Below are 15,691 nucleotides of genomic sequence, written 5' to 3'. Positions count from 1 at the left end.
ACGTCTCCTCGGATCCAATTACCCTCGGAGACGTGGGCACCCCACAAGGATCTGTGCTATCCCCCATTCTCTTCAACATTGCCCTTCTTGAGCTGCCGAACCGATTAGACCAAATTCCCAACATAAAACACGGCCTCTACGCCGACGCTATTACTATCTGGACGGGCACAGATTACATTGGCGGCCTCGAAGACACGGTCCAGCAAGCAGCCGATAATGTCAATGAGTACGCTAGAGAGTGCGGACTAACATGTGCGCCGCAAAAATCGGAACTTCTGGTCAGGCGAGGCAGAAAGAAAGACAAGGACGATATTGAAATCATGCTAAAAGGTCATCCCATCAGGCCCACAAAGGCGATGCGAATTCTTGGATTAGACATTCAGGCGGACACAAAGAACACCGGCCTGATTAAAAAACTCAAGACGACCGCAGAACAAGTCACTCAGATGCTACGCAAGGTGGCCAACAGACAGGGGGACTGAAAGAGCAGGACACCACCAGATTGGTCCAGGCCTTCATACTCTCGCGCATTACTTACACTGCACCGTACGTAGTTCTGACCAAGAGGGAAGAAAAACAACTCGACGTCATCATACGCAAAGCCTATAAACAGGCACTAGGAATCCCCATTAGCACTTCGACAGCTCGACTGCTAAAGTTAGGCCTCCACAACACCACATCCGAACTAATCGAAGGTCACCTCTCAAGTCACAAATTAAGGCTTGAACTGACACCCGCTGGCAGAAAGCACATGGGGAAACTTCAGTGCACCCCCCAGGGTCAGCTACGACCCAGAGCTCTTGCGTCAAATACGAGGCAGTGCGTACAAATCAGGCCAATCCCTCGGAAAATGCATCCCAAACATCACGGAGGAAGACGACAGGCCAGGGCCAAAGCCCTAGATAAGACTTATGGCAATGACGAGGGAACAGTGTATACAGACGCAGCCAGCTGCTAACAGAAGAGAACAATGGTGGCGGTGGTGTCGACAAGAGACAAATGCCTCACCAGCGCAACCATTCCCAAAACATCGAGTCAAGAGGCGGAAGAAGTGGCCATAGCGCTGGCTATTACTCAAACCAAGGCAACTGCAATCATCTCCGACTCACAGCAGGCTTGCAGAAGATATATTGCGGGAATGGTAACTCCAACAGCACACCGCCTCCTGAGCGAAAGCCCCCCAAACCGGAAGGTCGTGATAGTATGGGCCCCGGAACACTCCTGTCTCGCGGGCAACCATTTCGCCCATGAGACAGCCTGCGCACTCGCCAACCAGGCCATGGGAGGAAAGCCTGACCCCACCCCCGTTGTTTCCTACCGAGACATTACTCAGCACTACAGGCTAGAACGAAGGATCTATTCACCACCACACCCCCAGTTAAGTAAACAGTGAGGATTTCGACTGCTAAAAACCAACATGTTCCCTCATCCGGTTCGACTTCATAAGCAATACCCTAACCAGCATTCACCGCATTGCAAGTTCTGCGGACAAGCAGGCCCCCTGTATCACAAGAATGCAGACAAAACCCAGACTTACACCCCCCTTTCTCTAGCCCAAACCTCGAGCAATGAGAGACTGCGCTGTCCAGCGCACACCTCGCCCACCAGGTCATGCTGACGGAGAGGGCTGAACATGCGAAGACAGCGTTTGGACTTCTGTACTTAGAAGCCACTCCCATGCATAAATAAGCGAAATAGAAGTTGCTCTCTCTCTCTCGAGCATACCCCACGTTTCACGGAACTATTACTTCCAACCGGAACAAACACAAGCCATGTGCAAATACGGTCAGAAACAAAGCAAGGGCAGACAGCGGTGCCGCACAGTATGGTGGCGCCATCTAGGAGGACTTGCGATATAAGCTAGACACTCAGGAGTCACCTGCAGTCTAAACGGCGTACTGGCGTTCGCTTGAAGACCTGTCCGTGTTGCGTCATTGCAGACGTCCAGAAACACGCGATTTGGCGGGTGAATCAAAATTTTCACTTAAATTGATTAATTTCTCTGAGAAGAAAGCATCGTTTGCTGACGGACCAGCCCTGGGGCACTATAAAACACGAAATCTTTGTCTGCATGGCACCTTTAAAGGGGCCCTAAACAGGGTTTCAAGCGTTAGTTTTTTACTTCCACAATCGCTGGAGTACTATCCAAGGAACTTTCTACCGCAATAATGGCTCAAAGGCGTTGTGTACTAGTCGAGTTATCGTTCATTAAAAAGGGCCAGCAATAAGGTATGGAGCTTTTACCTTCTCATTGCGCCTCCAAAGCATTGTAAAAGCTGTGACGTCACCAACCAGGACCAAGGCCACGTAAAGAAGGAGGGCAAGGCCCTTGCTGGTTCGAGATGCGCGCAGGCAATGGCTTCGCTCAGCGGTACACCACGATTTTCTTTAGCAGTCGACGGTCATGCTCCGCATACTTCTGCCGCTACTGCTGAGCGGGGCCGGTGTACGGTCTGGCCGCATCAAACTGCGGGGCTCCCGTGCTCCTTGCGTCGGCCGTGCTCACATCGGCACGCCAGTTTTAGAATAGGAAAAACGAGCGTTTGAAGGCCAGATAGGGTTTCCCAAACACAACATGCTCGCTCACGATGTTATTGAAGATTACCAGCGATGACTAGCGGCCCGCCAGCGAACAGATCCCTCCGAGGCCTAGTCACTCACAAAAGGCTTAGCATCGCCGCAGTTATACAGTCTCCGCTTTACGAAGCCGCGCTGACGAAGTTCATCAGCGCAATCTTTAACCATCCTATCACCCCCTCTCACGCATTTATAAGCTGATTTTCAGCAATAGTTCCACTCCGGCGGGCGGTGACAAGTTTTAGCTGCTGCGGTGTATGCCGTATCGTGCATACACCGCACAGTGGGATCGTTGTCGACTGGGCAGGCAGATGCTTGCCGCGGGCGCGCGTGTGGCGGCGTTCCCGCCCGCAGAGGAGCTCAGTGTTTTTCAGCGTTATTCATATCTTGCAAACGACGCGCTATATCTGCAAACTCAGCTAAGCTCGTGTGACGGATGGCGACGATCGACATTCGTCCGTACTAAGATACGCCATGCCGCCGGTGCCGGAGCACCGGTCGCCGGAACCACAGCCCAGAGCACTGCACGGGCCTGATTTTAAGGTCCGAACCAGGCCCGAGTCCGCTTTGTGAAACCCGAGCTCGACCCGGGCCCGTGACACCTAGCCCGGGTCCGGCCCGGGCCCGGCCCGGGCCCGGGAATTCATAAGTGAGCCTGGCTCGGACCTGGCCCGGGCCCATCGTCTCAAGCTCAGACCCGGCCCGGCCCGGCCCGGCCCGGCCCGGTAATTTATTTTTGAGCCTAGGGAGGGCCCTCGTGTGTGTGCCCAGGCCCAGTTTTAGACGCTGAAGAAAATTTCTTTATTATATTTGGTTCAGTGTCTTCGTAGGGGGCAATTAGACAGAGCATCTAGTCTACAAGCACGTCATGAACTGAAACGCAAAAAATAAGGGTTTAAAAGTGTATGTAGTTTAGTTTACACCGTCTGCAGTTCACGCCACATCGGTGTAATAATAGCTCGTATTCTTACACGAGAGGCACCATCACCTTTGATGACCAGACTCTTGGCAACTTCACGTCGTTGTCTCGGCCGCAAGTTGGTATTGCTGAAATTTTTTGCTCCGCATTTGAATCCGCGAGTATGCACGTGCGTTGAAATATTTTACCTGCAGTGGTTGCTGAGCGGTGGTGTTTCTCCAGCACGCGAGTTTGATTCCCGGCCACGGCAGTCGCATTCCCATTGGCGCGACATATAAAAGACGTATGTACATACACATAGGTACACAGCTCGAGGTTGACTGAATTAATTCGTTCTCCGCTAGGGAATTACTTGTAATTGTGTCCTTGGTATGTTATACACCGAAATATAAAATCTTGATGGACGACTTAAAATGTCATTAAAATTACAGTATAGTTACTATCAGACCTAGCAAAACACGTTTTTAAAACATTTCGTACAACTAACATCAAGAAGCTCATAAAAATAAACTCAGAATATTCATTTTAATGCTCTTTTCTACACTTCGCGTTGGAACTATTAGGGGCCGGGCCTATGAATTCAAGCCCGAGCCTGGCCCGAGCCCGCCGATAATCGACTTCGGGCGGCCCGGCCCGGCCCGCGGGCCGGGTCGGGCCCTGGCTTTTGGCTGACCCAGGTCCGTGCAGTGCTCTACCACAGCCGCGTTTCCCCCAGAGCCGGGAACGCTGATTGGCGACAGCATTTAAAGGGGCCCACCAATAGCGGCGCCGTACTGTTCAGTGCTTTGTGCAGTATAGAGGCTGCGTCAGAGCAAAAATTAACTCAGAGCACGGCAGAATGGCAACAAGAATCGGCAGGCAAACAAGAAAGGAAAGAAAGACTTCTTTTGCATGTTTGTGCCGAGGTGTAATATTTGGTATACCTTGTCGTGAAAGGGTACTCTAGCGATCGCGCAATTGAAATGTCGACATTCGGAAGCCTATTCAGGGCTCCTTTAAAGGACGCGTCGACTGCAGCCAAGCAACACCTGTAATAGGATGTCGCACTACCTCGCAATGGGTGTAACAGAGTAAAGCTGCTGTAAATGTCAGTCACCATGAAATTCAATATCCATGACAGGCGTTATAGTGCTTAGTTACTCGCCGGAAAATTTTATCGTTCTTCCATGTAGATATAGAAGAAGCTAATGGGGGAGGGGGGTATTTTCCCGCAATTTGAAAATCAGCACCTCGCACAAACTGCTCTCGAGTAAGTTTCTGTATATATCTGGTACTTTGAGCATTAATTTCGGCCTCCGTAGGTGCAATATTTCTTAACTAATCTTTCTTGTCATGTCGGCTGCGCAGGCACACGATCCTTGATTTTCGGGACAATCTGTGTTTAAAAAAGAAGAAGCGCGGGTCGTACCGCGGATATCCGAAAACATCCGCAAAAAAAAAAAAGGTCAACCTTCAACAAATTTTACTGGAGGTACAAATTTATTACCGTTAAATAATTTTGGAAAGCAGTGAAGATGGTTTAGCGCCTTCTTAAGATCCTCTTAAGATAAGATCCTTCAATGCTGAACCTGTAGCCGGAAAGCTGAATCCGCTATCCCCCCCGTGTAAAGCGACTTGCAATGCCATATTCGCGGAGTGCCGTCCTACGTTTTCAAGACCCGTTATAATCAGAGATAGCTCCCACGAGCCTAAGTACTCACGGGCTAGTCGGTTGACACTCGTGAAGTATTTCTACTAAGGGCGTGCGCTGTGAGTGTGCAGCAGAAACGGGGACAGAGTACCAGTCCTCGTCATGGGAACTCTTTTTATCGAAGTAAAGCTCACTCACGAAAAATATTCATTCATTCATTCATTCATTCATTCATTCATTCATTCATTCATTCATTCATTAAACAAAGCACCTGTTAGGTGCGCCATTCGGCTTTCGGCTGAGGTAACGTGCTCGTGCCCAGCATGAGGCATGAGAACTTTGCATGGATGGATTACACAGGCAGAGGCCTCGGGCTTTGCAGTGGATACGGACTACGGGACGCCAGCAGTGCGATCACACCGCTAGAATTAGAAAATTGCATTAAACTGTGCAATAATATAACTTATAAAACTGGATTTAAAGACAATTTTGCCTGGTATTTTTTTCGGTACCTCGTCCACGTGACATCGATGACTTTATAGAGGACAGACACCATTTTGCGTGGTTTTAACTTTTATTGAGTGCCATTTTTTAAATATATTCGCTACTGGGTATTTTGGCCGCTCATAAAGCATTCAGACAACATCCAAAAATACTGAGGGTGTCACTAAGACAAAGTACGTAGGTTATTTTTTGAAAATATCTCGAAGTACCACTGAACTGCGTTATTTTGGTGCGAATTTATACGTACAAGAATAACAAAAAATCGCTCTGAACAAGCTTACATATTATTGCTTTATTTCCATAAAATATATGGTGGATTTGTTGGGAAAAAAGCCGCTCTAGGCAGCTTGACAAGCCCTAAAATCCATTGACAGAGGCAGCAGCAGGGGCGGAGTGAGAAAGAAAAGAAAAACAAAGAAACAAACCTTTTCGAAAAGAAAGGAAAATGAAAAAAAAAAAATAACAGAGAAAGAGAAGAGGGACTCCTCCCCTCAAAAAGAAGAAACATCATCAACAGCAACTAGTAGTACTACTACAATAACAACAAATACAGAAAAAAGAAGAAAAGAACAAGAAACCGGCGCTAGAGATGTACAAGTCAAGGCATAGGGTAATTCAATTCGATGTCACAAGTATAACGGCTCAAGCGGGACAGTGTTCAAGCTAGTGACAAGTAGAACGCTTGGGGCAATGCAGAATGAAGGCGACTTAATTAAGAACGAATTACTATGGTTCAAGGGGAAAAAATGTTTTTCCCTCTTTTCAAGCAGAGCGATCTTCTCAAGGCATTTGTTAATTTGTTTTGCTGCAATGTTTTTCACTCACCTAACTTCACAAAATTTCTATGAAGGTCGCGGGATCAAAATAGCCTAATTTTGTTCACAGCTATTTTAGTACCGATTAATACCATGATTGTGCATTTTTTTGCTTAGAATTGGATATGGTCGAGCGCCATTCCTTGGACGATTCATACAAAAATCACTTTCAGCCCCTTCCGGAAATTAGTTTTATCCCTGCAAATGAAGTTTATATGTTTGTACAATGCCTTCGGGCTGGGGTCTGCAGCAGTCCGCAACTACGATTTTTATAAATCACGCGGCGTTTTACACGCGAATTCTCTTCACATTGCAACTCCGTACTTCCGGAAGCAAAATGTTGCAAGTTGGCGACATGTTCTTAAAACTCTGCATATAGCTGAGCACCAAGCTTTATTTTGGCCTATCCCCCACATTATAAGCAATGCCCAGTCAACCCGACCAACTTGCGTCTTTCCCACGTGCAACAGACTTCGCCGATGAAAACTCGTGGTCATCCATGTCTCGCCAGCAAAACGTGCCCCTCGAGCTGAGGCTCTGTCGCAAGGAAAAGACCACCCAGCCGGGCACGAAGAGCAGCCAGACGACGGAGCAGTACAGCGTCATTGAAATTATGTACTTCACCCCAGGCGATTTCATCGCGGACGACTTGGAGGCAAGTAGGATGTTCAAATACTCGCGCTTCGAAAAAAGTGACTGGTATACCCGTGGGTCTGGAAGGGACATTGAAGTTACCTTGTCGAGCTCTTATTTGTGGCTGAATTGCGTGGTTTAGCTCTCACAAACCCATATTTCGCGATTTACCCAAACTCTTGAGCTTTAGTTTACCTCTCAAGTGCGGAAAAAGAAAAACGGCGCGCGCTTTCAGCGACCACCACACGAACTACAACAGTGACGTCGCAAGGGTTTACGATATGATTTGGCGCTATCTTTGTTATCTAAATATTTATTTTATTCTCGTTTAAAATAAATATCCAACTTTTGTTTCTGCACAGGTTGTAAGATGTGCTCGAATTCGTAAAACCTGCTAACGAGTTTTTCGTCAGTGCTGACGCCAGAAAATAGGGGACGAGGATGTTGCAAGGGGAACAGTTTTTGAACAGGCTTTTGATGAGGAAAAAAAATGTGTAGACCGACCGAATCAGGCGGAGCGTGTCCTACGCATTCTATATTTTATTCTGGTGACATAATTCGAGCATGTTTAGACCTCCCTTCAACGGCCCTTTAAAAAAAAAAAAAAGCTGTCGGGTGCGTGTCTTTTCTTACTGCGCCTATTGGGGGTCGACATGAGGGTGTTTTAAAGGGCTTAGTAGTCAGGTATTTTTCTGAAAAAAATTACAAAAAATGCTTCGTTTTCTAGCTAGTTTGTAAAGTTGCATTGACCTGCACAGTTAAGTACCACGTCTTCCCTGCGTGAATGTTCCTAACCTTTAGCAATGATGTGATCTTCGGTTTTCGTAATTCACACGGATATTTTAAAACGACTTTGATTTATGTGGCAAAGAGTGAACCCTAAAATCGCATGTACGGGCGTACGCTATGAAGAAAAATGACCAGCCGCCTGGTGTTTTAGACCGGTGAGTACCAAAGCGACACAGCACGTGGTTCATTCTGATTTTAATTAGTGCGCACGGATCTCGCGTTAATCAACCCTTCTCCAGGAGCAGGAACCGTACAGGACAAAAACAGTTAATTATCGCCGTAGCATAATTTCTAGTAAGGCAGTGGAAATTGCAATTAACTTCGTGGCAGCTGAGCGCACAACGCGGCTGATTTTATGCTCCCCGCGATTCGTATTGCTCGAGCCTTTGTGTCATGAGCAAATGACTCGCACTGTATGCCCTACATACAAGCGGTAACTTTCTCGTACGGAGATTGCTTACCCTCGTTCTTATTTTGCATTCTTTTGCAGTACCCTGATGGAGTCTATTGCGAAAACTTCGTTTCTGAAAGCTGGAAACTAGATGAATCGTCGATGAACTATTTAAGTTATTCAGCAGAAGTTTCTCTTGACAGAAAGAAAAACCGGACCGTAGCCAACTCAGTTGTAAGTCAGCATGCCTCTCTGTTGCTACACACTTAATAAAACACATGTGTAGACATTGGACGTTTGTGGAGATAATGTTTATTTGGCTGATGACTGAGAAATAGCGGCAAAATCATTAATGGAAACAGAAACGCCCTATTTTTTGGGTTCGGACGTGTGTCTCCAATTTTAAAGTAAGTCTGTGAAGAAGTCTTGAAGGACGCCAAAAACAAATGCGCAAAGAAGCTTCAGCTGCAAGAATATTTTAAACAAGCACAGACAAGATTTATGATCTATTCGAATGTTGATATAGCTGAGGCATTTGTGAAATTCCTCTTTTCGCACCGATTTTTTCCTTTAGCGTCTTTTTTTTCCTTTTATGTCTCTTAGGTATTGTTTTTCAAATGCGTATCTGTCGCTATGCTACACAGGCAACATTATTGTGCTTTTCTTGTGCCTCTTGTCTTGATATTGTTGTTTTGTTGATCCTTCTTCATTTGGCCTTGTACTCTTGTTTATCTTGATGCTTATTATTTTATTGTATATCTGTATAAATAAATAAATAAATAAATAAATAAATAAATAAATAAATAAATAAATAAATAAATAAATAAATAAATAAATAAATAAATAAATAAATAAATAAATAAAGGAAAACCACGATTCTCATACACTAAGAAAGAATAAGAATGGGGAAGCAAAAAAAATTACAGTCGTTATCTTAACGCTTGTTTATGATGACAGCATCACACCGTGTCGACACCGCAAATGCATTTGTTGGCCATATGGGCTATTTTTCTCATGCAGGCAAAATGCAAAATGCCTGAGATCTATAAAAAAATACCGGGCCATCTCCATTAACGTGAAACCTGGGGAGGGGCGAAGCATGCAGTGTATAAGTGTAGTTTTCGAGCCTTGGCGTTTTTTCCAACGGATATGAAACCATTGGGAGGTAGATATATACAGCTTTGCTGTACAAGTGTCGTGTCTTTGATGCACGAAGCGTTCTACCACGAAGCGTAAACGGGTGTCTTACGGAATGTTCCAGCGCGAGGCGTAAACGAGTGTCTCGGTGTTTTTTAGTACGTGTTACAAAGCGTTCCAGCCTGAGGCGTAAACAAGTGTCCTGGTGTTTTTTTAAGTACGCGTTAAGTTCTAGCGCGAGGTGTAAACGAGTGTCCAGGTGTCTTATTACCGTGACTGCAAGAGACGACTATTACGACGACGACATTAGTCACCAACAGTACGAGCCCGTAAGGGGCTTCTCCCCTAAAAACATGTGGAAAACTGCAGGCAACCGCTTCTAAGCAGTCTAGCGCTTCTAAGCAGCCGTTTCTCAGACGGCTACCGCTAACCATGTCGGGGCCACAGCATATACAGATTGGCAGCCTCCGCTCTTTCGGCCGCAGTCGCTAATAGTAATTCTCAAGGGAGGCCCAAACGTCACTTACTTGTGAAAACCACTCCATGGAGAAGCCGGTGCACCATCTTGAGGGTATCTTGAGGTATCCTTATCGCCCACTTCTCCTTCCCATTCTCTTCAACCGCTTCGCGCCTCCACGGCCAGTGATTCCGCTTAGCTGCTAATCGTTCCGCCACGGTGGAGCGCGAACTACGCGATAACCGTAGTCCTCGCTATGCACGGCTGCGCACTGGCGAACGCAGCCACACCTGTCTGAGCCCCGGAAAAATCGGTCGTAGCAACCAAGCAACACCGATTCCACCTGGCTGACCCTGGTGAAGGGGCCTGGATAAATATGACTTGACTACCACCAAAGTGTTCAAAATGCATGTTGGATATTACGGGCCTCTCCTCATTATTGTTTACTTCATGAAGGGATCTTTGTGACGTCATCCTATAAAACAAGTTTGCACAGAAACATTTTGTGCGCAGGAAACAACACGAAGTGTTTCGGACTGAACTGTATAGCTTGTATTCACTGGCGAGGCACGCATGCACGCAACCATGTGAGTGCGCCTTCACTGGTTACGTCGGGCTCCGAGGGATGGCGGTACGTGTCCGTGTTAAGCACATGATGTGTGTTGGAAGTTCCAAACACTACCCCACGGAACACAAAGTAATGCCTTAACTCCAGTGTGAGTGCGATTAATAACATCTCTGTTGTTGACACCATCGTTGAGAATCGGGTTGAAACTGAGCATGTGACGCGCACCGGTGTTTTTTTTCTTCCGCGTGCGGGCGTAGTTGCACAAGCCGCGCCATGTCCGTTTCCAGTGCTACCAAGCGAAGAAATTGACAGCTAAAATTTTAAATCAATACGACCTTTACACCATCACTGTTATGAATCGCGCTGCGAAAACAGAGCTTCACTTTGTAGCACATTAAAATAATTCAGCCTAGCGTGCGGAGAAGAATGAAAAAAACGAAAAGAATATTGACTATCCCAGATTATTCTGTTTAGGAACTATTTTAAAAGATTATTATTCTGCGAATAAAATGTGAAATGTGTTGCCTGTTTAGGTTTACATGTATGTGCCGGAGAAACTGTACCGGATTGACTTCACTCCGGAAACAGCCAACTTTAACAACGTCACCATACCTAAAAAGGCGAAATCAATCAGCCAGATCATTTCTGGAACCCATGGTGAGAACTTCAGTGCTCACTTTTTGAAAGTGTATTTATGAAACCATCGTGCATCTTGACTGCGAATTTTTATGGAGCTGACATGAAGCAGTTGTGCAGTCTATACCTAAACTTGTATTTATGCATCAAAGAACTTAGCGTTCCTGAATCGATCCACAACTGGTACTTTTATTCTTGAATGAGGATGTGGAACTTATTGCCCGTAATAAAAGTAACGCTATTATTATTTGTTTACTCCCAGAATTGATTGATTGATTGATTGATTGTGGGGTTTAACGCGCCGACGCAACGCAGGCGATGAGGCGCGCCGTAGTGGAGGGCTCCGGATTAGTTTTGACCACCTGGGGATCTTTATCGTGCGCCGAAATCTCGTACACACGGGCGTTTTTTACTCCCAGAATCGAACATCTTTAATACTTACTAATTTTAATGCCTACAACATCTCCGCGCTCGTCCAGTAGCTTCAAAACTGTCGAATATCAACTGCAGTAGAATCTCGATAAGCGGAAATCGATTAAACAGAATTGCCACTTGAACAGAACCGTAGCCTCCAATTTGATTGGTTTTGTATTCAGATAACGTGAAAAAAACTTTTAGTAATCGGAACTAAAATTCCTGAGACACCACCTAAACGGAACCGTAAATAGAAATTTTTGTCAGACCCAGTGCTGTGAATATCAGGTGCTGAAGATCCTGATCCTGAAGATACAGTTGCAAGGACTCAAACAAATTAAAAAATGATGCAATATTTAGTGCACAGTCACTAACTGTTGCAAATAAACTTTGCGAATGTTGTGCCTAAATCTCGTGCAGGTTTCTTGCTTCCTGAAAAACCATCTGCTACGTTCGCCTTCTAGTGTTTAGAGTTCCATGAAATGGTTTTAAGAGTGTGTACGCACATAAATTTGCACTATAGCACATCTCTCGCAGTAAACGGACCTCCTGTTAAATGAAACTAATTTTTTCGGTCCCTTGAAGTTTCGTTTATCGCGAGTCTACTGTACTTACATCAACCAACGAACTCTTATAAACCACCGAACTTGGCTGTTCTGATATCAACATTTTTTGTAAACACTGGAATGGAAATTTACGCCAAGGACTTAACAGATTAACAGAATATAACTTTTGTGAAAATACTTGTACACATTGTGTCATGCTTTGTTTAATGTTTCATGCATTTTTACACATTTTACCATTGTTTCATGCACAGCGCTTGCCTGGAAAGCGCTGTGCATGAAATTTACTTTGTCCGAAATGAAAAAAAAGCGTAAAAAATTCGGCACCTGTCGGTTACTTCGAAGTTTTGTTTTTAGCAGGAAAGTTTAACCTGAAGTGTTTAGAGGTGGAAGTTTTCAAAATAAAGTACTTCTTTACTGTTCCAAAACGCCAGGATTTGCATTCGACATTGAAAGCTTGAAGAGTGGGAAGACAAGATGCCGGCGCAGACAGCCAGAGGCACTTCCTTTCATGAGGGAAGCGATCATAGATTTCCGGGATGTGCCCAGCCTCTCTCCTCAACTATTCTTCGGCACAAATCAGACGAATTACTTGCTCAAGAAGAAAGTAAGTGAAGAGAAACAATTGTAGGTGAGAACCAAGCGCTAAACATTTGTAGAGAATGTCCTACGAACCGTTGATCGCAACGTCATGTTAAACTATTCTAGAATGTGCTAAAGGCGTGGCTCCCGGCCGCTTTGGTTGAAAGCAGTCCCGCATCCAATTTCCACATCGAAATTGCGCATCGTAGATGGTCTCGGGTTACGTAAATGCATTTACTGGACCATGGCTACGGCCTCGTCAGCGCAAGCGGCTTCCATCCAATTACAAAATAATGACCTTCAGGATGATGAGTGAGGCTAGCATCATCCAGCTTCGAATAGGCAAAGAGGAACATCTTCACATGTCTGTATGCTCCAAAGCACTACTGACATTAAGCAAGTAAAAGCATCAGGGGCACAAAAAAAAACTCCACTTCCCTTGTGTTTTCTAGAAAGTACACAGAAGATAAGTTGATGATCGTATTATTTCCTTTTCTGTTCTGCCACCGAAAAGTTCCAAGTAAATCCACAACGGGTTCTGCACCCCGTTTTCTTGAGCTGCTTTACCAGAACACAAACCGAGTTTCAAAGAAATTCACCGTACCCAACGCTTGTGGGAAACTTCATGCCTTCCTTCAGTTATATAGCAGCTTCCGCTGATGCGCAGACCGGAAATAAAAGTTGTTATACTACTAGTACTACTGCTACTGCCACATATAATAATAACAGTAATAATAGTAGTTGTATTAGTAGTAGCAGTAGTAGTAGTGGTAATATAATTATAACAATAATAGCCCTGGCCCATCGAATAAAGGGGGGCAGAATACCAAGGCATTAAGAAAATGTTGATAGAACGCGCCAATAATCTAATAGGTCAAAAAGACAGCAGAGCAACAAAGAAAAAGGAGAACCAGAAACAGAGGGGAAGGACAAAACCAAATAAAGTAGGGACCTATAAAAACTAAAAGTCACTGAAACAAATTCGCTTCATGCAATACTATAGTTGAGGCAACGCGAGCAACACGAGCTACACGGATATGCACAGGTGAAACTCTTGGTGGGAAAAAATACATTAAAAATCCCCAGTGAAGCTAATCCCTCGGGGCAATAGAAATTATGTTTCCTGGATGAACTGTGGAGTATATTGATCGGCGCAGATCTGAGACTATATATATGGTTATCACTGGTACGTGTTGCTTTAATAACACTGTAGAAAGCGCCGGCGGGTGTGGTTCACTTCAACGGACAAGGCATGCAACTAATCATGATCTAGGGTGCTTAGATCGCGCCAGTTTCGGCGCCTCATTTGAGACGCGAATTATGGTCCACGCAGTTATATAACGCACTTCGAGCAAGGCGTTTTGAATGGCAGGATGTAAGAGCGTTGATTAAATTCCTGAGACGTAACTCGGGCAGCGTTATTCTCTAATCAATCTTCATTGATTGGTAATTCCCGTGCACTGCGGCGAAACAGGCCGATCAAATATTTTTGTGATAATTATGCTAAGTAACTCTCACAAATGAGGTGGTGCGCACTCGGATCAGCGAAGATTGCGACGTAATAAATTGGTGCCTAATGCGCACGCGGAACGGAAGCGCATTTCGGCAACAGTCGCGACACGTGCTTGCAGACCCAAAGGCGAGGAATTCCTTGCAACCTGTGGCAGGGCCGTCGAAATGATTGGCCGCCGAAGCAGAACATCACCACGGTCTGGGAATGGTGCGTCGGTGAGCTGAAGGTGAGTGGAAAATTGGCGAGTCGGAAAGCCTAAAAATTGTACCGCGATTGTTATTAAGCCAAGCTTAGCGTTGAGGTAGTTGGTAAAACTAGACACGACACTGGGATAGTTTGCTGTGCATAAGTCTGTGCAAAAAAGTGCAACTACTAAAAGGAAGGTTCGGCGGAACGAGAAAGGACAGGCTGATTTAAAAACCTATTTTGCTAATGTATTTTCATTTTAGCTCAGTAGCGTCTTTTTGGTAACTTCGCAAGCAAGCGTGATGATTGCAAATTTATTACCTTCACGACGTAACGGTTTTTGGGCTGTGACTGCATGTAGACTGCGGTTATGCTTTTAGCCCCAGGGGAACAATTCCACCTCAACGTAATTTGTGTACTTGTATTTGATTATCCACTACTTTTGCACTTGGTGTTCAGCTGACGCAAAAAAAAGGACATGGCGTATCTGCGAGATCTGTTACAGTTTTAGTTTTATATCTAAGAATAAATGGCTTGGCCGGTGTCGTGACTGGGCAGTGCATTCGTTATTTTAATATGTGTGCATTTATTAGAGTGTTTAGGGCTGGTCGATCACGAAGAAGGAGTACAATAGCATACCCTTATCATACAAACCACGTATCGGTATATATTTATATCGTTCGTAGATGCGTTTACTTAGTGCGCGAGAAATCGTCGCATGGATTCGTTCTTCGCTCGTGATTTCGGTCTTTGAAGGTTTGTTGATCGATTAGACGCCCCTTCAGAGAAGGCTGGACGCACTTCTGACGAACTTTTGATGTTAGATGTTAGAAAGCTTTCGCTCTTCTCTCAACCTTCTTTAGGAGGGGATGGTTATTTTTTTACATATTTTGCTTACATATGTTACTTTGTTTGTTTTTCTTGCTTTACAAACTGTCTTTGTTTCTAGTCGAAGAAAAAATAACAATAACTACTAAAACAAGTTTCTTTTTAAAATTTATTTTCACATACCTCCCGTTCTATAATGCCTATCTCTGTTCCAGGACCAACCAACCCACGGGGTGTGGGGCTTTTCGCGCCTACCTTTAGTCAGCCTGGAAATATACTATCCTCACGTAAGCATTCATTTTTATTTTAAGCGACCGAGATTTCCAAACCAGACCACTGAGTTCCCAATTCGCAAGCTGAGAAGAAAAATCAAACCTTAGAGCAACGAAGCCACCCATCTGAAAACCTTTGCTTGCTGGCTCGTACTAAGAGCATGTTGTCAATAATAAAAAAAATGTTTTTGACCTATGCTGCGGGCGTGCGCGTATCAATGAATCAGAACATGAGGCCGATTGAACTGTGCAAACGAGTGTGCGTGAAAGATGGCTG

The 15,691-nt window shown here is 45.1% G+C and overlaps 1 protein-coding gene across 1 annotated transcript in view; it reads left to right on the top strand.

The window, feature by feature from the left end:
• LOC144178655 (uncharacterized) overlaps positions 1-15,691 on the top strand; it is a 36,745-nt gene that overhangs the window by 12,060 nt on the left and 8,994 nt on the right. Inside the window, exons 4-9 of the mRNA XM_077706661.1 lie at positions 6,916-7,100; positions 8,358-8,492; positions 10,954-11,077; positions 12,468-12,640; positions 14,247-14,354; positions 15,358-15,429. Of these exons, the coding sequence (XP_077562787.1) occupies positions 6,916-7,100; positions 8,358-8,492; positions 10,954-11,077; positions 12,468-12,640; positions 14,247-14,354; positions 15,358-15,429 (797 nt within the window). The remainder of the gene's footprint in view (positions 1-6,915; positions 7,101-8,357; positions 8,493-10,953; positions 11,078-12,467; positions 12,641-14,246; positions 14,355-15,357; positions 15,430-15,691) is intronic.

The sequence above is a fragment of the Haemaphysalis longicornis genome, unplaced genomic scaffold (assembly GCF_048455015.1).
Source record: "Haemaphysalis longicornis isolate Haplotype H1 unplaced genomic scaffold, Haemaphysalis longicornis Haplotype H1 scaffold_4, whole genome shotgun sequence".
Lineage (NCBI taxonomy): Eukaryota > Metazoa > Arthropoda > Arachnida > Ixodida > Ixodidae > Haemaphysalis > Haemaphysalis longicornis.
This window is presented reverse-complemented; position numbering and strand designations above follow the sequence as displayed.